This window comes from Lachnellula hyalina (genome assembly GCF_007821495.1).
Source record: "Lachnellula hyalina strain CBS 185.66 chromosome Unknown contig00212, whole genome shotgun sequence".
Classification (NCBI taxonomy): domain Eukaryota; kingdom Fungi; phylum Ascomycota; class Leotiomycetes; order Helotiales; family Lachnaceae; genus Lachnellula; species Lachnellula hyalina.
The window spans coordinates 17,316-39,374 of record NW_022157326.1 but is presented as its reverse complement, the minus strand read 5'-3'; the positions used below and the strand labels follow the sequence as shown (position 1 = coordinate 39,374).

The window sequence follows — 22,059 nt, the reverse complement described above, 5'->3', positions numbered from 1 at the left end:
GTCGATGATCTGTTTGGTGCCAACGTAACGGCCGTTGACGGAACGCCGAAAGGATTGGCGCCAGGAGACTCCTCGGGTGGCCGTGGAGAGATTGGAGAGGCCTCTAATGATCGACCACGGGCAAGAGCGCTAGACAAGAAGGCATCAGACGACCGACCACGCCAGAGAGTGCCAGACGAGAAGACATCAGAGGACCGACCACGCCAGAGAGTGCCAGACGAGAAGGCGTCATCTACTGGCCATTCTCATTCGGAGGAGCGAGGTGGAGCGAAGAGGCAAAAGATCAAGCAAGTAGTATACGCTGTTGGTAATGTAAGTTCACTTGTCGGATGTAAATCATTCATCGCTGATTATATATAGTTTGCGTTCGCAGACCCTTCAGTTTACAAAAAGTTGTCAAACGACCAATCGCTCAATGCGGGAACTCGGGGTATAATGGGATATCTAAGCAGATTCGTCCAGTTGCAGCTGGATCTACAAGAGGAATCTGCAATCCGAGTAGCAAAGCGCCAACGAACAGTCTAGCTTCTGCATCTACTTCTTGATCTGATCATATGGGTTCATATTCTTTATTTTACTTTCACCGGACAAGTCAATAGGCGCTATTAGTTTACAACCTGCATATTTATTTAGTTCTTTCTTCAATTTACGATTTGATTGCTCCTACTATATTACTAGTTGCTATAGACTTGACTTTGACTATGTCCTCCATGATTCCATGATTCCATGCGTCACAGGCTGGTGACATGCTAAAGCATTACGTGTTCACTTGACATTCTAGACCTCGCCACAAAACTTAAAAACCCATAGGTACCCGCGGGGAGCTATGGGTAATATCATATGATTAATAATAGTATAAATATAAATTTACTTCCTTATTTATATAAGAAGCTAGGTCACATGACTAGCTAGTCTCTATAGTTTCCATGGCTAGCTTTTCTATATCTAGCTTCTATAGCCAGCTTATTTCCCGCCTATTTCTATAGTATACTAATATTTTTACTAATATCTATACTAATTATTATTATTAAATCATGTGATATTACCCATGGCTCCCCGCGGTTATTCATAGTTCGGGTCATATATTAGTAAGAACCTATAGGGTGGATCGGGTCCCTCATAGCTTGGGCCTGGGTCCTAAATCAGTACCTATGAGGACCTATGGCGAGGTCTATGACCTTCCAATATACACATACCCTGTATCAGCCATGCCCCCCGCGGCCCTACGAAAGCTCCGGGGCATTGGTCCTGGTAGTTGCCAGCTGACGTGGTCTAAGCGGTTCTAAAAACCATACTATCTAAGTGTTTTAGGAGTAGAAGTAGAGTTGATGGCCACCCTTATGTGTTATGTAGACTATTCTTCTGATATGATCCAACCTAGTGCATTGGAGACGAAGTTGGAGCGGGGAGCTAAGTTGATGGATGCTCAATTTTCCAAAGAAGGGAGGGTGCGTCTCCCTCTAAGTAGAGGAAAGAAAGAAGCAGGAAGAATAGTAAATATTAGTAGGCGTCTCTCTCTTAGTAGAGTATGAAGAGAAACAAGGCATAGGAAAGAGGATAGTTATTATATGTTTAAGTAAACTAGGGTTTAATGCGAAGAATTAAATTATAGCAAACGTGAGAAACTTTAAAGCCTGGAATAAGCTGCAAATATCAGTATGATCTCAATACTACAAGCGGGTGATGATAATAGATACCAGCGATGGGAATTAATAGCAAAACCCACTTGACTATAACCCGCGGACGTGAATTAATTCAAAAATGCAATTGGCAGCTCTCATGGAGTTCTACGTAGGTATATAACATTAATTTATTAATCTTCATTGCATGTCTCCAGGTTTTGTCATGCAGCGTGGACCATAGCGGAGTCTTCCTCCAAACTTCGTCCCGTGACTAATAACTTCTTGCTGGAGGAAGTGCAAAGATGGTTCTTGGCGAGACGTGTATTATTGCGTCCCTACTTTATTACATCCTTCAAGTCTGGTATAAACACAAATTCTGCCCGTTGGTAGAAGATTCAAAGCCTCAGAACGTAGCCAATCCGAGGACGGCGGGGTCAAGGCGTATGAAACAAGCCTAAGAAATTGCATTGGATCTGATGCGTAAAGAAAGAAAGGAGTGAGCGATTAAACAGACAAGTCTGGAGTTTAACGCCGAAGTTGTTAATATAAATAATGTTCTTGAGATTTTCTGGAAATCGTTAGCAATAGCAAGAAGCCACAACGGCGCTTATTATAAAATAATAAATGTAATAAAGCAATCACTTTGTAATTGTTAGTATATATATATCTCGTGTACCACGTGACCTTAATCCCGATGACTAGGCAGCGACGAGGCCTTCACCTCATCGCTGCAACCTTAATTAGACACTCTTCTACACCTAGAAATGCAACCATGAAACCACATACAGATTACTAGGCCGACCTAGTGTAGTAGTGAAACTAATAGTAATACTAATAACGATTCTTATATTCTAATATCCACTAGTATTTTAATAAGTCTAAAAGTTAAATACTATGCTTCCGTATAGAAAGTATTCTATAATAAGGTATAGACTTAGATATAAATAAACAAATTAATGCAAATCGGACAGATGGCCGAGTTGGTTATGGCGCCAGGTTAAGGTTACTTAACATTGCTTCCTGGTCACTTTATGTGTAAGTTTAGGCTCTTCTGGTATTTCTCCTATTCGCACTTTATTAATAGTAGTAGGGCGTGGGTTCGAATCCCACTCTGTTCATCAGTCATGTGACTTTATTTTTTGTATTTTTGTTTTTCCTTCGCTTAAACAACTCTCCCTTTTTTTTGTGTTTACCTTTAATTAAGCGAGCCACTTCCCCTCGTTCAAGGATCTCTCGACAACGCTTTAGAGGCCCTCTCTTCAACACCGCAACTTCACATCTACAAATTCTCCCCCCTCTCTTCTTTGTGCAGCCCACAAAACAGGCACCACCTCCGACCGCTTTCATCTAGAACTCCAACGTTAATTACTTTTTTTGTTATCCTTTCTCCAGTCAACGAATCACCTGGCAAACACCATCTCTTTGCGCGATCAAAATATCACCCATTGAAACAATTATCCGGTCGCGTTCACATCATGGCAGGCAAGAAAGGCAATAAGAAGACGAGCAAGCCGAAGGCCAACGAGAGCGACGAGGAGGTGATCGACTCGGATGACAAGTCTAAAGAGCTCGACGAAGCAAAGCGGGTGCGTACACTTGACGCGTGATTATCACTAGGTTACACTGACATTATTTGCAGAAAAAGAGCAGTGACCTCTTATCCTTGGTACCCATAAACCCAGATGGTGCAAGAGCATACAACGATGTAAAGAATACGGACCAGCTCCGTAAGCTCGCTTCAGCTCTTCAAATCGGGTACAGTGCCGCGTTTCACGGAAGGACGAAAGAAGATGTCATAAGGTATCTTCAAGCACACGATCAAAGCAATAATACCCCCATCGTCGATTACTTTTCTGGCGGAAAAGAACTACACAAAATCCGACCAGGTGAGTAACATATCTTTTTGCCCATCAGATTGTACTTTGCTAAAATGTGTTAGGACGTCCTCGTGGCCCGCTCGCCAGCAAGACACATTTGCCCGACAAAGACCCTTCACTGGAATCCATCTCTAATCGACCAAAGGGCGATGATGACGATGCCGAAGACACGAATTCGGACAAGAGTCCGGCCAAAAAAGCACAATTTCCCGGCAAAGACCAGCCACTCAAATCCGTCTCCAACGAATCAAATGATAATGTGGAAGACAAAAAGCGGGAGAAGAGCGAAGATAAAGACGATGGTGAACAAGTTTCTGATCAAAGCAGCCTAAAGAAGAGCAAGAAGAGGAAGAAGAGGAAGCCAACGGCCGTAGATGATGATCTCGAAGCTCCTCGACCAAAAAAAAAGGTTTGTATTTGCATTCCCTATTGGCCATATCTTTATCACATTGTTAATGATCACTACTGATTACCCCCAAACTTAAGTACGATGAACGAAGAGCCGCCGCCATAGCTTCAGTTCCGATTGATGAAAATGGCGCGCGCGACTACAGCAAAATTGAGACGGTTGCAGCCTTGAGAATAATTGCAACCGCATTGGGATGCCCCAGAGGCAACGGCCATACATCCCGAGAGAATATGATATTGAAGTTGCAAGAACACGATGTGAAGAATGGACTTCCTGTTGCCAAACCAGCCATCGAAAAGAATAATTTACGCAAGCCAATGACAGGTAAGTTTCCTCTCATATCTCGAACGTATGTACTTATATCAACCAGGACAAGTCGATGATACGCGATTGAAGTTCGTGAGACTTGCTATACCGGCTGAACAAGCAACGACGGCCGACGTCTTGTCCAATTGGGTAAAGCAACAGACGACGAAGATATCAGCTAGATTGCTAAAAGCCAAGAGGCCACTCTCCGAGTCTGATCTGATGGCGATAAAGCTTCTCGTGGACGACATTGGTGATTCCTACTATGCCTCTATCATGGAGCGAGACATGGGGAGAATGCAGCGGTCAATTGGGGGGGGTCTTGTCGCAGTCCCTGAGGTCATGGCACGATTAGAAGAGGTTATTAGTAAGAAGCCCACTATGCAATACTTTGGGATAAAACTAACCACTTCAAAGACCGAGGGCACGTGCCGCGTTTCACAGATGACTCCGAACATCTATGTGGTGTTCGAGCATTAATCGAATCGTTGAACTATACTAGAGCCGCTATTGCCAGCGAGGATGGCGACGTGCCGCCGAGAGTATTTCCAACTGATGCCACAGTAATGCGAGGATTGCTATTCGAGAGGGAAGATACGCAACCCAACCGGTTCATGCCAAGCATTGGTGAGAATACCTCATTAGTCCAAAATATCATATCTAACGCGTTTGGTAGGTCGTGCGGGGATTCCTACGCCCAGATACAGACAATGGATCGATCGCCGCTTACAATCATTGGGTTTCGCTAACCAACCCCTGCGCCAGTCTTTAGAACAACAACTTCTTCTTTTCAACAACCTCAGCATCCATCAATTAGAGGCACTGCTCGAGATAATACAAGAGATATGGCCTGACTACAATGACCGTCGTTATGTGATAGGAGTTGCAACAACCCATCACACAAATCAGTTTGGAGATGAAGTCATGGCGACGGCACATGTGACTCGAACCGATGAGACACACGCAGTAGTTGTCTGGCTGTTAAACGATGGTGTTGGATTAACCAATTCAAGCGACTTAGGTGTTCAAGAGAGTTCTATCGGTCACTGGCAGTCATTCGGCCCTCCCAATGACGAAGAGGGTTTACAAATAGCAGCCCAATGGGGAATGCAACCGCTTCAAGTGATGGGTCCAACTGTACAAGCACCGTCGAGTGATCTCACCGAAGATCTGATGAACCACTGGACTGAGATCGATGAAGATAGCGACGAAGATAGCGACTATGATATTGTCGACGATAATAATAACGAGCATATTTCGCGGCTGTTCACTCGATATTTTTGCAATTACTGTGGCGAAATGACATTCGGCCCAGACATGGAGCACCCTATGTGGACCCATACCCGCGCACGTCATATGGAAGTCCTGTCAGACAACACATACTACACCGGAGATGTTATTGACGTTGATGAGGATGAGGCCCTGCACGGAGAGATGGAACACCAGCTGGCGCTATATTTACTATCAAAGCGGCGTACGGTCAAAATGTCAGCAAGGGACAAACAGTGTATCCCATGTGGAGCGGATTTCAAGGCCGCTGGGGCCAATGCCAAATCAAAATGTGACGGCAAACTCCCATGTGGGGTTTGTCAGGCAAAGGACAGGGAATGTGGCTATCCGGAATACATTCGGCATGAGGTAGCGACGACTGGGTTTATCAGTGCCAAGGACTATCAGTTCTCGCAACCATTGGGGAGTGACATCCAAAGTGATAGACTAATAGATGTCATCGCTGAAGCAACACCTGTACCAAAAGGACCCCACATCTTCATCATTGTAGTCGGACGCATGTCCTCAGGTGGCATTCTGTTACAGCAAGGGTTAATGAACTCCAACCCACTGGTGTATGCCAAGTACATTCTGTTTATGGCAGCAACGCCTGGTTTTCGTCCTCCAAACGCACCAGGCACCAGGTCAATGTATCTTGCCTATGCGCGAAAGGGTTCCTTAACCATACCAACTAGGTTGGGCCATCTCGCTCATAACGGATGGGGAGTTCAGAACGGGGGCTTGGTCTTCCTTCAGGCGTTCATCAACGAGTTCGATAACAACCACCTATTGCAATCTCCGAACCCCAATCTTCCTACAGAAATCCAATTTCTGTTGCGAGGTCACCCTGGTTTCGGAGTAGATATTCATGCTTGGGGAGACTTTACCGATGGTTTTTTTGGAAGGATTATCGCCTATGACGATCAAGAATTAGCTGCAGGGCGACCGTTAAACCCACCTCTTGCCGATCGAATATTCATTATCGTGTGTGTCGAGCCACACGTCGTGAATGGTGCCAATGCATGGGCGTTGCAAGTCGGCACTAATTACATGCAAGCACCGCAACGATACTATGAACCAGGTGATGGGAAAGCGTATGGTAAATTCAAGCTGAAATCGTTGATCAGTCGCGCGGTATGGGCTGAAGCCGATGCTCGCTCCCGCTACCTGAATCTCCCTCGTTCCCCATGGGTGACACAAGATCCATTATGGGAGGATCCAGTCCGCAACGACGTGCTACTCAAGGCTTGGCATGAGGAATGGTTATATCGTGAGAACCACCTGGATGGAACAACAGTTCCTTTACACAATGAAATTCATGCACGAAACTCTTCTCGAAATAGCGTTTGATTAGATAGAAAGATTGTCTGTCTCACATAAGATGGCAAGCTGATAGCAATCGCTCGCAGAGCAAATAGCTAAATCGCTACATGTACATATAGAGATAAATTTCTTTAAGAAAGATCAAGCAATTGAGCAACTCAAACATGCCTCTAACAGCCCTATGCGAAATGCCAGCTTCATTCTATACTTTAATGACAATAATTGGAATTTGCAAACATTTTCTTACATATACTATTACTAATTTAGTATTATAAAATTATACTTCTTAAATTCTAAAACCTTTCCAGTTCTCTCTCACTTTCCCATATTAGAGGTCTCTTTAGGTGTCTCTTAGGGTGTATAAGAGAGGGAATAGCATCTGCACATGAGAATAAGAAAATACATTCTAGCGGTGGGTGCGGCTTTAATCGTTTGTTCTGACTACAACTAGATAATCCCGTAACTGTCTGCAACTCCCTGGGCCTCAGGATTTTCCATCTTTATGGCCATATCATCAGACTCATCTGATGATGTAACTACAGCAGCCTCTGAATACGAGGATTCCTCACGACCGCTACGTCCTCCATGTCCGCCAGTTGTTCCACCTCCTCCACCTCCTCCATGTCCTCCACGTCCTCCACGTCCTCCACGTCCTCCACGTCCTCCACGTCCTCCACGTCCTCCATGTCCTCCACGTCCTCCATGTCCTCCACGTCCTCCATGTCCGCCAGTTGTTCCACCTCCTCCATCTGCTCCACTTCCTCTGCTTTCAGCATCTTTTCGTACGTGACCTTTCTCCTTAATCGAGTTGTACCTAATTGGGGGGGATGAACCAATATTGCTTTTCATTCCATCGTCTGAAGATCTCGACAGGTAGCTCGACGGACTATCCCTATCTTTAAGGTCGTGGCGTCAGCTAGGCCCTGAAGATTTTAGATAGGTAGACTTACTAGTAGCGGATGATCGATGTCCTTGCTTGCTCAATTTGCTCATCGTGTTCAATTTCGTGCGCTTGCTTGGAGTTGACTGATCTGACAAGCCCGATAGCCTTCTCGTCCTATGGCCTTGACTACTAGACACAGACCTTCCGTCGGACCCACTATCTTCATTCGCTGCACCGCTTCCTCTGCCTTTGTGCATTCGTCTCTTCTCAAGCTTGATAATGATCTCGGTGTCGTAATCAATCTTGTTGATAGTACCCGGAAAGTCCTTCGTCTGCGGCAATTGGGTCAGATGCTTTTGTAGGTCGCGGAGCTTCGATCGGTGGTAATGAATACCCTCACAGGCATTGACCAGCGCAAGAAGGTAGGCTTTCTTTAAAGATGTGATTGCCACGTTTCTCTCCTGTCCTTTTAGATTGGCCGATTGGATCGCATCATTAATGTATCGAGTTAGTGATTCGACGGTGTTTTTCACCTTCAGGCTCTCAGCATCCGCGAGCTGCTTCTGTATCTTCGCCCAGATCCCATTAGATTCGTTGCAAGCTGATTGTAGTCCTAACCATATGCTGGATGCTAGATTGGTGTACTGTCTGTTTCGCTCATCTATGGCAACATAGAGTCCCTCGTCCCATCTAGTGTCCTCAATCTTGCGCTTTTGTTTTGCTACCCCTTTGAGCGTCTCGAGCCTATCACCCAATTTCTTCAACGAGCAATGATTCCAGAGCGCCATGTTGTCGATGCTCTCTTCCAATGCTTGCACAAGTTCCGCTCGTCCCTTGTCCATAAGTCTCAAGACTGTATGGTTCGCGAGGTCTTGAATTTGCTTTTTCATCCGCTCGAAGGCGAACTCACCCAGACCGGGATCTGCGTTGTCCAGTATCTCTTCCAGAGACAAACGAGGTCGCAATTCGTTGATGTTGCTGGTGAAGGTGCTTCCGAGTTCATTACACACCTGCAATTCATAATCCTTCACGCATTCAACTATATCGTAAAGCATATGGTATGCATCTACAACCACAATGTCTATCCCGTGGAGCTTAGCCAATTGCTTTTCGTCATTTTCGAAGTCCTCATTGGATGGAATGCCCTTCCTAGCAGAACGTTCTGTCATATCGACGTGGGTGACTTTTGCTTGATCTTATTAGCTTAAATCACCAAGCCATAGGTGGAAAAGGCTCAAGGCTCACCTCTTTCACCGACAGGTGTGTCTGATATACTGTCTAGGATGGTAGGATTGTGATTGGAATTACTGCGAGCAGAAACTTTTGGGATGCGCTGAGTGGTTTTGGAACGTGATTGCAACCTATCGTTCAGTGGATATAGCCTCTCTATCTCCAAGTCTGTCACGCCAAACAGCTGTTCGTCAGATAGAATGATTTTGGACATGGAAAAGCTGGTGGTTCAGGTGTCGCGGTCGCCTTGGCGTCGTTCGCTCCTTGGAAATGCTTTCGAGGTTGAGAAATTCTGGAAGCAGAGAAGAAAGTGAATAAATAACTATTCTTAGCCTTGATACACAAGGCTGAATTGATATCACGTGAGACGTTACTGATACTTACCCAGGTATATATTCTAGGGTTGTTATTAGGTTTAGCTGCGTGCATAAGTGTATTAGACATAAGAATCTTTGCTTTGGTTCTGAATTCTATAACAGTTTATATACTAAAGTCTCCTTATATGTTCCGGTTCATTCGTGAATATTGGATATTCATAAATCTCCTAGTTTATTTATAAATATTAGCATAGATTTATATAATCTCGAAAAACGTAGTTGAAAAAACAAAAGTTTAATTATCTATGCTTCATCCAACGCCACCAAAAAGCAAAAAAAAAAAGAGGATCTTATCTTGTTTGAACAGAGTGGTGTGGAGGCATAACACAACCGCGGACTCTAGGCTAGGATCTGACTTATGGTTTCATCATTGCATAATCAAATATGTATTAAATAATCTGTATAAAAGAGTGTGTTGTAGAATGGATGCTAGACTAAGTTCATTGAAGTGTCCGATTTTATAAAGTACGGTGCAGCATTAGCTACATACCCCACTTCACGTGACACCCCGTTTTGTCCCCACCACAGTGGGACTTGAACCCATGCCTATGCAAGTCAGAATTACTTTATGTTAAACAAGGTTTATGATAAGATATGGTATTTTTCTCTTTAGATAACAACGCAGTGCCTTATCTCTTAAAAATTCTAAGCACTATAATCATCAAGATCATCATCAATATCACCATCTGATGATGAGTTTGAGTAATCAAGTATTGGTGTTAGCGATCGCGTCACACTGTTCATAGCTTGATCCATCATGCGCACGTTGTTGCCCTTGCCCTTGACCTCGATACCCGTCAACTAGAAAACCAACGAGTCAGCTATAATAGATGGAAATAAACAAGCCGCGTATTATCAAAACTCACCTCATTGAAGAATCTGCCCTTGTCCCACGATTTCATATCCTCTATCATACGGGCCGTCTTATCGCGGAAATCAATCTCAGAAGCACTCATCATATTCTCCTCTCTGGTAAACAGATCAAGGATTCCGAACTCTTTAGCCTTCTTGGTACGTTGCTTTTCTTGCATGCGTGTATCCATGGATAGCTGCGCGATGATCCGATACACATCCACGCGTCGGGTTTGACCGATGCGCCACGCCCGGCCTTCGATCTGAGCCTCATGCGCTGGAGACCATTCAGGGGTAACAATTAGGACCTTGTTGGCTCTAGTCAGGTTCAATCCCGTTCCCCCTGCCCTGGAGGACAAAAGAATTACTTTGGGTGAGGAAGGATACGGCGTCTGAAATGAGTTGCGGGCTTTGATACGGTCATCTCTTGACATTTCGCCATCAAAACGAACGAATGTGATGTTATTGCACTCTAGAGCAACTTGCAACGTGTCCAGTACTGTGACTGAGAATGAGGCGATGATCCACCTATCGTCTATGTTCGCTTGTAAGGAGTCATTAACGAGTCCGATGCAAGCTTCCGTCTTAGATGATTTCCAGTGATCATCCACGCGAAGCCATTCGATAAATCTCTCTCGTGGGCGTGCTTGCAGAATACTCTCCTCGTTCTCATCTGCTTGGTCTGGGATAGCTTTCAAGGTCACCTCTTCGTAACCAGCGCCGGGAATATTCGGATGTACAGCAGCAAGTACCGCAGCCGTAATGATGGCCAACAGCTTCCCTTCAGGATCTCGCGGTGGTTCCTCATCGTTGTCTTCCATCCAGTCCCTAAGCGCATCACACCATTGGAAGCGACTTTGAAACTGCGTCTCCATCTCATTTTCTGGCCAAAATTCCGCCACCTCGCCCACAAACGTTTCGATTCCAGCATAGCGGTGGTCTCCTTTTGATGATATCATCCATTGGAAAAATTTCTTGGCAATTTGACCAGCTTCGGGTTGAGAAAGGCCCCTCTTGATGGCTTCATCTCGTGAAAGACCCTTGTATTTCCAGACACGTTTTTTACCATATCTCGAGCCATCATCCAGTATAAGGGAGATTTCATGTCGAACGAGTTCTGGCAGTTCAAGTAATGGCCTCTTGTGAAACGTACCCTGAGCCCGTCTCCGAATACTATTTGGTAGCAACGAAATATAAAGGATTGCAGCTCTGGTTACCTCGAGAATAGGTACTTCACTGGCACGAACGCGTACGTTGTGCATCAGATGGATTTGATCTTTGTCGTTGTCTTCTCTCTTTCTCATGAAGTGGTCTTTGAACCAGGTTTTATCACTAAACGGAGCGACCCGAAGTAACATGAACTGGGCTTGAACATCCGAGTAGTCATTCGTTAAGGGGGTCCCCGTCAATGACTGACGATACCTGGCAATGAGCGCACACATGCCTTTACTGGTGGCCGTGGCGGTGTTCTTTGCTAGCTGACTTTCGTCTGCTACCAAGCGGCCCCATTTGACGAGGAGCAAAGGCCAGGTCGGGCGGATGAAAGATAACTTACGCACCCGGTGCTTATCGATCCTCCTCCGCTTTACACTTGGCCACGGATAAGCCCGTCGGTACTGCTTATCTTTCCAATGCGATTCCATACGAGAGTATTGGGCGGCGATTTGATTGTAGGTGGTTATGACTATATCATGCGTTCTCAGCTCATCAACAGTGGGATAATTTACCGCATCGCTGTAATTGAAGATAGTAGGGACAGGGTCGAGCCATTTATTCAGTTCCTCGATCCAGTTGGATGTGACCGCCGCGGGTGCAACAATAAGCATTGGTTCACCTGAAGGAATCGGATTACTCTCATATAAGGCGATTGTTTGCACGGTTTTTCCGAGGCCCATCTCATCTGCGAGTAAATTCCCGGTCGAAATCCCTCTGTTCCCAAGCTCTGCAGCCTTCATTCGGCCAACGCCATCCTTCTGGTATTCCTTGAGGCCCGGCCAAGCCACTGGAAAGTTCAAGACGTTGTTGGCGGCCTGCCGCATTCTTAATGGATCAAGTGTGTTTTCCATCCATTCAGATGGTTCATCTACCCCTGTGATCACCTCTCGCAATCCTCTTTGACATTGCTGCCACACGGCCTCTTGATCATCGACTAGGGGCGATGTTTGATCATATAGAGTCTGATGCGACGACATCTCAATTGGAAGAGCTCCGGCCGCTTCTTCATCAAGAGACTTATGAGTGAATGCCATGGATTGGATATGAGAAGCGTCGTCGAGCGGAAGAGCCTTATACCATCCAATAGGGCTAACCTTGCTGAAGATTTCGCGGTTCTTTTCGAGTGCCGGCAGCTCCTTGAACTTGTTCCGTACTTGATTCTTCTTTTCACGCCGATCAGAGGTATGATACCTTGGGGTTTTGATCCCACCTGCCGTATTTCGTTAGTAAACGTTTTGTTTAACAGGGTGCTTGACATACCAATAAACAGTTCCATCTCATGAATCTTGCTCTTTGGGTCCATCGGAACACTCTGATGAATGATGAAGTGATATCGAGCGGCTGACGAAGCCTGATTGCGCAAAGGAGAGCAGTCGGGAGTGCAGAGGTGATTTAAGGGGACCGGGACGGAAGTTCTTTTGAGTGCGATGCTTGGAGGCGGGAAGAAGACCAGAGGGCAAGTTGGCTCCAGGAGAGAAGAGGTCCCGACTTATAGAAAAATAGTTATTTCGGCGCGGAGTGAAATCGCCGACTTCCGACATTATATAACCGAACGAAACAAACGAGAATTCACTGTGGTTTGAGGTAAAGATAAGTGAGAACTACCCACGTCTTTCCGGATAGACATATACTATAGATATAAAAACCCTTGTCTTGAGCGCTTGCGGGGTATATAGGCGGCCATTAGTTATTTTATAATACTAACATTGCTTCTAAGATTTATATAACGGAAGTAAAGGGTCTTAGTATCTAAGGATAACCCTTCTGATTGCAAGTGCTAGCGTCTACTTTCTCCTCTGACGCGTGACCTAAATTTGGTGTGTGTACGGGGTGAAGAAATGAAAAGTATAGGTCAAAAAAGCCTTACGATATATGATTGGCTTAGAAAAGTAGTAGTAGTAGGAGCGTTTCTACCTGTGTTCTCCCTCTCCCTCTCCCTCTCCCTCTCCCTCTCCCTCTCCCTCTCCCTCTCCCTCTATGTTCAACGCCCCGGAGCTTGCGCAGGACTGCGGGGAGAATGGCATGGTTAACTGTACCTACTATCTAAGGTGTAAGTAATAAGCGAGAGCGGAATCTCCTTATTACAAGTGGAAGTACCAAGTGTTTTGCAATAGATCTTTACCTAGGTGGATATTTCGGATTTCTGCCAACACAAATGAATAACTCCGCATAAAAACGAATTAGAAACAAGTAGACACCATATCAATTCACTTGCAGCTTCCACTCTCTTGGCGAAGCTATATGGAACCAATCTCTTCTAGCCCGTCAATAAATCCACAGCCAAGTCCACCTTGGGGATTTTACCCACGATATCCCACATACGCACCTTCTCGAAAGATGTCTCAAGAAACCAGCCCACGATCAGAAACCGATAATGATAGTGGTCAATTCGGACGAAGTCCGCAAGCGGGCGCAAAATCAGAAACCGATAATGATAGTGGTCAATTCGGAAGAAGTCCGCAAGCAGGCGCAGAATCGATGGATGACTACGAACATCAATTGACACGGTCATCACCGGTACGAGGATCATCGCGTGAAGGATCACAGAGTCAAGCGCCAACAGGAGAAGGACTCGAGGATGATGTTACCAACAAGCCTGCCATGAAGCACCAGGTATGCCGTTCTTCCCACCTTGAAAGTTGCCTCATCTAACCAATTCGAAATACAGGATCGCGCAGGATCTATCCCCTCACCCATCAGAACCCCCAGAAAGAGAGTTATCGACGAGCAACCGGTTAAAGAATCTTCAAGTCATAACGGAAGTCGTGGCAAGATGACCTACGTACGCAAGAACTTCTTCCTGCCTTCAAAGCTGCCTCATCTGACCTATTTGAACTATAGGAGCGCGATGACTCTTTCATGGCACCATCCAGAAAGCAACAAGCTCGCGATGCAGCTATGTCAGACGATTACACTCTAAAAGAAGAGCCGGGACTCATCGCTCAAAAACAAGCTCGCAAGTCGTCATCCAACGAAGGATCCGAAGAACATGCTAAGCTGGTTAACGAGGTTAGACTTGCCGTTCTGCTAAAAGATCCCTGGCTAATTTTTTATTCTAGATACAGAGGTCACAGCGTACTATTGATCGCTTGGAGAAACTGTCGCAGGACCGCAAGGATAAGCTTGAAAGAGTCAAGCGTATCGAGGAAGATGTCGAGGCGTTGAAGCAGACGTACGAGGCGAAGAAAGCCATATACGATTTGACGATCAAGAAGATGGCGTTCAATGAAGAAATGCTGCAGGAATCCAAAAAGCTGGTTGGGGAAAGGTCTATTCGGGATGTAATAGCCATCGGTGCTTTGGTGGCGGCTATCAAGGAGGCAGAGGATGAGGAGAAAGATGATTAGATCGGCAGAGGTTACCAACTGTATACTAAATCCGATGGAACGGTAGCTTGCAATTTATAGCAAGAATTGATTATTATGAGACACTACTACACTTACGCGTAATTAATTGAGGTTGGTTTATGTATTAGCTTTAATTTCCCTTAACAATCATAAGTAAGAAGTGTATGAATTGTGGAAAATGCATTCAAAGTCATGATAGTATCACATTAATAGCTGTTGGTATCACATGTTGATACGTGATCACTTCTCTACTACGTAGTATAGACTTGATGCTGGGTATTTGGTTTGATGATGCTTAGCATTCGTGGTGGGGTTGCGATGCGAAGAGGTTATTCCCCATCGCTGACTAAGCTAGATCACATGATGTTACCTGACTAGAAAGGTCGGGACACAGCCCATTGTCCCAACAATAGCAGCACGTAGTATATACACAGCGAGTTATGCGAAACTGCAAAAGTGTTATCCGCATACGCGTGCAAGTGGTGCATATTGAAATATAGTAGTATTCCATTCATACCTCGCGATAGGCAGCCTTTGCTCGATTCCATGTCCTCCCTAAACTCTCAAATTCCTCTTTGACCTTGGGATTATCGCTCCTAATTTCGACATGCTTACCCTTGATTCGATTAACTAACATGTTTACTTCTCCAGTTCCTAAGAAGTGATCTCTTTTCATGTCTTCAACGCTCGTCGCCGAGGCTCTCAACCGAACCACCATGTTCTCAAGTTCCACCGCCAGATTCTCCTAAAATGAAATCAGTCCCTCTCCTATAGTACAACTCCATCACTGGAAAAGATGACTTACGATAGCTGCGGCCGGGTCTTGCTTTTCTAGAAAGCAATCGATCACTGCCATCCGGCCCAAACCGCTCTTCCAGCTGATGTCATCAGGATCTTGTTTTGGCAGTTCAGGCATAGCAGCAATGAGTTTCTCGTATTTGAGTTTTTCTTGGATGGCACTCGAGACCCGTTTGGTATAATTGGCGGTCCAGTCATTGCGTGCATGCTGTGAGCCGACTTCCTCACGTAGGACAGCGATGCGAGCTGCCTTACCTTCGAGCTGGGCAGAGAGTGGTGTTTCTGCGAGACGGAATGGATCAGACCAGATCATACATCGGGGGCCTGGAGGAGCTAGACGTACCGGGGGGTGGAGCCGTGGAGCTTGACCTGCGCTTTCTCTTGGAATCTCGTGCATCGCCTGAACCATCCATAATTAAACCTTGTCACCTGCTCAGCCGATGAGAAATATGCAAAATAGTAAGGGTTTTTACCTTGAGCTATATCCGCAGTCGTATCTGCTAATCAGGTCAGCTTCAAGCAGATGATGCTCACCATGGTACGTACTCTGGGGGGTCATACCCATTGCGTTGATATGGACAGCATCTTCTCTGGAAGGCTTCGTCATAGTGTTCATATTCGATGGCTATCACAAATTAGCCTACGATCTAGTGCAAATACATTTGAATTGATCGTGCCTACAATTGTGTTGCGATGGTTGGTTATTGGGAAAGAAGCTCGGGGCGAAATATATTTGCAAGATGTACGAGTACAGTCTCGGCTAAAAAAAAACAGCTCGAGCTGCATGGAAGCAAGTGAATTTATGCGGAGGTGCTACCTTGCCGTATAGTTTACTCTAGAATTCCACGCCTGCTACTCCAGGTAGGCCCTCGGGCAGGCACTAGTATATAAATGGCCCTATGTTACAAGAATTACTACTAGGTATATCTTCCAATCAGATATGCAATCACAGTAGCAGCACTTCTATTACCACCAAGAGCGCAGTGAACAAGCACTTTGAAGGTTTTGGTCTTGGTGGTGGTGATGGCAGCGGACGAGGCGGTTACCAAGGATAGGAGCTCGTAGGAGATGAAGGATATTATGAACTTGTATCGTCCCAATCCAATAGTGGTATTTGAAGATAGGTGCGCGTTTTATCCGGGGCGGAGGGCGTGGTGCACATGTTCAAGACGTGTGTTATATCGTCTGGTATCTATTTTGGTGTTTGTGGAAAGGCGGAGAGATATAGGTGGAGTAATATTTCGAAGGCTTGGTATGGCTTTTCATTTGACGGTAATGGTTGCCATTTGTGATGGCCTTTTGCGTATGTTTGATTTTTGTGATTGTGTGCGTATGTGATTTCGTTTTTTGTTTGAGAAAGATGAGAATCAAGGCTATTTTAGATTTGGATGAGCTACGATGATTCAGAAATCGCATAACAGATCATCCAACGCACAAACTATATATCCAGTAGGAGTAGCGCAGAAAAGAATGAGTCTAGAACAGAGATATCCCTTCCTTTGAAATTTCCATGGAATGAATGCCGCGAAAGCAATCGTGGGGTTTAATCTAAGAAAGTAGCCCCGTGCCTGTATGCACAAGGACACTTCTCGGAACCTAAACCTAGCCTAGCTGCATACATATATAAATGCAACTCCCGCAAACAAAGTCACCTTTTTTTCAGCGTTATGGCCTGACATGACTTACTATAATCAATCCAGACCACTTTCGCCGTAACTTATATCTGAATTTCGGATTCTCGCCGGCTAGGAGTATTTCCGGAGCAATTGCGACTTGCAACAAAAGTCCATTTTCATTTATATTTGATCAAAATCTTGTGCCTTGACTCTTGTATACGGTACTCGGGGCATTTCCGGAGCAATTCTGAGATTATTTGCGATTTGCAACAGAGGTCAGGCAGGTACTTTTCCTATGGACAATATGTTGTTCTAGATTAGAATCTCGCTCTCGAGCTACTTGAAGGAGACAGCAGAGTTTATTTATGCGCTTGAGGTTTTGAGGAGGAGGAAAGGGGATGTCAAGCCTAGTAGTGTGTTTTTGGTGCAGATTGACAGAGAGGGCGTGCTTATGGGGTTTAATAGGAGGTTGGGGGCGGGAAGAAGATATGCGATTGATGGAGATGAGAAGTATGAGTGACCAGGGAGTATTTGGAGTCTTAGACGGGAAAGCGACTTTGCTATGACCGCTTCGGAGCATCAGATCAAAGCAATAATTGAAACGAGTATGCCCATCCTTGAGGTAGCGAAAAAACCAACCGGCTATACTACATCTTGTAATCTCTCATGCAAAGAAGAATTCTCTTTCGAGGGAATTATATGTCGACGACGACTGAACTGAATCCAAGATGTTTTTGACTTCAAATCCTTCCGATCAAAATAAGATTCATCACACATCCTAATTTTCTTTCCAGTTGAGAGAGAGGTATTATTACAATTGGTTTTTATACTGAGGATGAAGATTTGCCTCAGCCAGGAGGTCGTTCCAATAGTCTCATCAAAAAGCGGCACCAAGTTTTAGTGCCTTAGATGGAGTGGCATATCAATTATAATGAGTGCCGCTTTTCTGGCTGGCTTTTCTGTCAACCACGAGTCTCGCATCACGACAACTTCCACCGCAGCCAGCACCTCGACAAGAACCATACATACCACATGTACAAGCCATAAACTCCCGTGTTCGATGTTCACATCTATCCTTGACCTGTGAGCGATCTTGTTCGTCTGAATCTTACTTTCCAAGCTCATCGACCCGCGACTTCACGAGAAACGTTCCAGTCATGCTGCTTATTACCGTCGCCACCAACACGCTTATACAAAACAAAACAAGGCCTCCCTAACTAGCCGCTGCGTACCAACATGATGCTGGCATGGCTCCTACACTCTTCCGATGCGGGATAATTTATGTAGCGGCTGTCGTCGTTTGTCCGATGCCGACTCCGAGTCTACTCCTGTTCTTGAATAGGACTTTACGTACTTTTCCTCCAACTTCTCCAGCCAGCGCACGAATTCGGACTTCTATATCCCAGTATCCAAGTTTTCAAGCTGTTGGATGTGGAGGCAAACTGGATTGTTACAGAGGCGCGGTCTATCGAAAGACAACGGTACCGCGCGCAGAAGCTTCAATAGCCCCACGCACTCTATTTCCCGTCGCGGCACTGCAAGGCTTTCCCATGGTCGCCAAGTAGTTCTATCGAATTCGAGCTTGAGCCTGCCAATTGCCCGATGGAGATGTCCATTATTAATGGATTGTACGTCAATACACTGTACATACATCAGAATATTGGGGGCGGGTTCGGCATAACCGCGTGTTTTGCCCTGCCTCATCCTTTGCCGCCGAATCGCGGCAGTGCTCTATCACTAGAAGCAAGCACGGCTGTATACACCCCAAGTGCCGGTGGAAATACCAGATACCCGCGTTCATGCCCCATTAGACCCTTGCGGAGAGTGGAGTGAGGATCTGTCCGCTGAAAGCGTACTAGTTAGCCATCCCACGAAAAACCCGGAAAAGCCGGGCTGAGGATGCTCACGATGTGTTTTCCCCTTTTGTGCCAAGTGCCAGCAGAACCCCCTGAAGTCTTTCAGTGCCCATCCTGAAGTCAGGAAGTCTCTTGTGATAAGTCGACGCTCGCTGCGTTCTTGGTAGCATAGTGCGGTACTGCAGAAGCTGTAGCTTTACCAAAGGGACTGAAGAAATACTGCAGAATTTGAAACATGTACAGCTTTGTATTGAACGCTGAAAATGAAACGTATGCGCCTGGATTCAAATAAACAAATCAAACAAATTCCTTACTTTTCCTACTCTTATTTCCCTCCACCTAAATGGATGTGTTTTTCGAGTTCGGTGCCCATTATCATTAGAAACTCAGATCTCCAAACTCCAAGAAATGCAGTCCCGATTGTATGCTTTCCCAACTCCCGCTAATTTCATTTCCGAATACAGCGTTTCTCTTCAAATCATTACAGTATTTCCAAGATATTTGGATCAATCATGTCCAAATCCATCCGGCCGTCTTCCTCCTCCATGCTTATATCTCCGGCTCGAGCAACGGCGCTGCTGTCCCACACCCCCTCCCTTCTTGGCTCCATTGATTTTAGCACATCTATTGCCTCTCGTTTCAAATTCCGGTCCGGGCACACCATTATGACCGTTGTCAGTGACGGGATAATTCCAATGTCAAACACGAATCCCTTAATAAACTTCGGATGCGCCACTAATTGGCGGGAGAAGGACAGGATTGCGTGAACTGTGGGAAACCGATTCAAGTTCTCTGCACTGGAACCGGCAGCCATAGATTGAGAGGACGAGGAAGTCGGTGAAGAGAGCGTCGATCTAGATGATCCACTGGCGAGTAAATCCGCAGCCAGAGCTTGAATATGAAGAGTCACTGCTCCAAGGAACATCGATTCTCCAGGAGGGGTCGTGGCATAGTTTAATAGGGGCGAAAATGCATCATGCCAGTGTGCAAATTCGATAGCCAAGTTTGAGCTCGAATTCAAGGCTCCCGACCCTTCGTACCATTGTTTCAACTGGAGAGGAACAATACTGAAATCTGGAGAGTTCTCCTCTTCCGGTTCCTCCTGCCAGAAAGATGTGACTGATTTTGGTGGTTGCGTCGTCGTCAGAACCCTCCATTTAAGGTCTTCCAAGTATACTCGTGCTTCAGCCGTACCGGCAAAGCCTCTCGGGATTTCTAGGTGCTCTTCGGAGAATAAGAGGGTGAAGATTCGAGTTGTGAGTAGAGGCGCGTTCTCTTTCCTCTTGCTTAGGAGTGTGAGTGAAGGGCGGTCCAGCCGCATGAACGCCGTGAGAAGATCATCGTCAATCTCTGCACTTCCACGAATCCCAAGAGCGTTGACGCGGGGGTAGTGGTATGCTTGAGTGTTGTTCGTGATTCGTTTTACGATCATGTCGATGGCGCTTTGAACTTGAACGATTGCTTGACGGAAATCCCCGTGGAGGCTTTCGAAGCAGAATATGAGAAGTGCGCTGATTAGGACTATTCTCATCGAATCCTGCCCTGTGGCCACCATCTTTTGGATTCCCTTCAGAGCCTCCCCATACTGCTGCAAGGCATGTTGATGATGCACTTCTTTTTCGGAATCCCAAAGGTTTGCATACGGTGCCTTGGTGGCTAGGCTTAGCGCTGCAGTGGCTACGGTCAGTTGTAGGATTGATGGGCTGTCGCAGGCCTGGAGAACAAGTGTATCCCATAGCGCGGGCTCGAAGCCAGTTGCAAGCTCAACCGAAGTCTCATCACGAAAGTGACAAAAGTACTGATACTCTTTCTGGTCTTGGAATACCACGCCTGGTGGCATAAGGGAACGAGGAGAAGTCACTTGAGGTACACGTGGGGGAAATGGCAGAGGAGAGGGGGAAGGAGAGCGTGAAGGTGAAGGCGTGAAATCTCCTTGCACCAACGCTTTGGAAAGCAGCCTCCGTGGGACTGGAAGATTTAACTCCTTCACCGAAGGACCCTCCTCTTTCGAGGGGTAGCCGGCACATTTTCTTCCGAAATTCGTGCATCTTAAGCATTCTGGTTTGGTCTCGTCGCATTTGACTCGCCGTTGTCTAGTAATGACACCAGTCAGTAAAGTCTTTTCTGGCCGCACATCATTTTCGAGCCAAGTTTTTCGAATACCATAGGCCCGCTGGTACGAAGTATTACGCAATCCTTCAAGCTTCGAAACCCCGCATGGGAGCCCAATGGAAGGGACACTCACTCTAAATATCAGAATCTCAGAGTCAGCATTGCGTAATAAAGTATATTTTGGCTACGAGAGTTGAGACAATAGTGTGGGGTAGTTGACTTTCAAACCCCCTGTAATATTTGCTCTTGAGAAGATTACTTACTGCAAGTAACACAACCTGTTTTGACCTTTGGCTTGCTCGCCCGTGGCTTTTTCGACGACGACTGTTCGGATGAGCGGCACATTTTGCTTCAAAAACCTATTGACACAAGAAAAACGGACAAAGGAAGAAACAGCAATGAGAGAAGCGACCGTGTATCCAATGAACAAGTAAGTAACATATGAAAAAGGCAGTTTGGTCTTCAACGCTAAACTGACACCTTCTATTATATATGATGAATATCTCCACGACGCCACATGAGATAGAATTATCACATAGGAAGCGTACCGTGGGGGATCGAGACTGCTCGTACCAGAGAGCCAATCAGCATCGACCAACTCTGTTGCAGCCTCCACCAGCCCAGTTGGCGTGAACTTGACAACGTCTAATTACTATCCTTGCTGATGTAAGATGCAAAACCAAGGAAGGAACATCAGAAAAGGACCGTGCTTCATCTTCTTCAGCACAAAAATTTGGGCATCTCAAATCATTCTGATAGTAGGTGGAGTTTATAACTCGTAAATTCGGTTCTCGAATAGTATTCGGCCCTCGAGCCCCAGACATCATCTAGAGGAACGGTCAGACTTTCGAGGCAATGTTCTAGCCTGAACGGGTTTCCGCAGCATGCCGCTGACGTACATACAGGCGAAGCCGTAAGATGCTCCGTGGAATATCGTAGGCTTCCTGTTCCTGTTCCTCTCGTTCTT

The 22,059-nt window shown here is 45.8% G+C and overlaps 1 protein-coding gene and 1 non-coding gene across 2 annotated transcripts; one reads left to right on the top strand and one right to left on the bottom strand.

Annotated features, from left to right (window-relative positions):
• The first annotated feature begins 2,587 nt into the window (after positions 1-2,587).
• Positions 2,588-2,740, top strand: LHYA1_G008807. Its single transcript has 2 exons — positions 2,588-2,635; positions 2,705-2,740. It is a non-coding gene; the product is annotated as a tRNA-Val (tRNA).
• Positions 2,741-19,461: 16,721 nt separating this feature from the next.
• Positions 19,462-20,820, bottom strand: LHYA1_G008806 (uncharacterized protein; the record flags this gene model as incomplete). Its single annotated transcript, XM_031153724.1, has 1 exon — positions 19,462-20,820. One exon carries the CDS (start codon positions 20,818-20,820, stop codon positions 19,462-19,464), a length of 1,359 nt encoding a protein of 452 aa, XP_031001778.1.
• Positions 20,821-22,059: the final 1,239 nt, after the last annotated feature.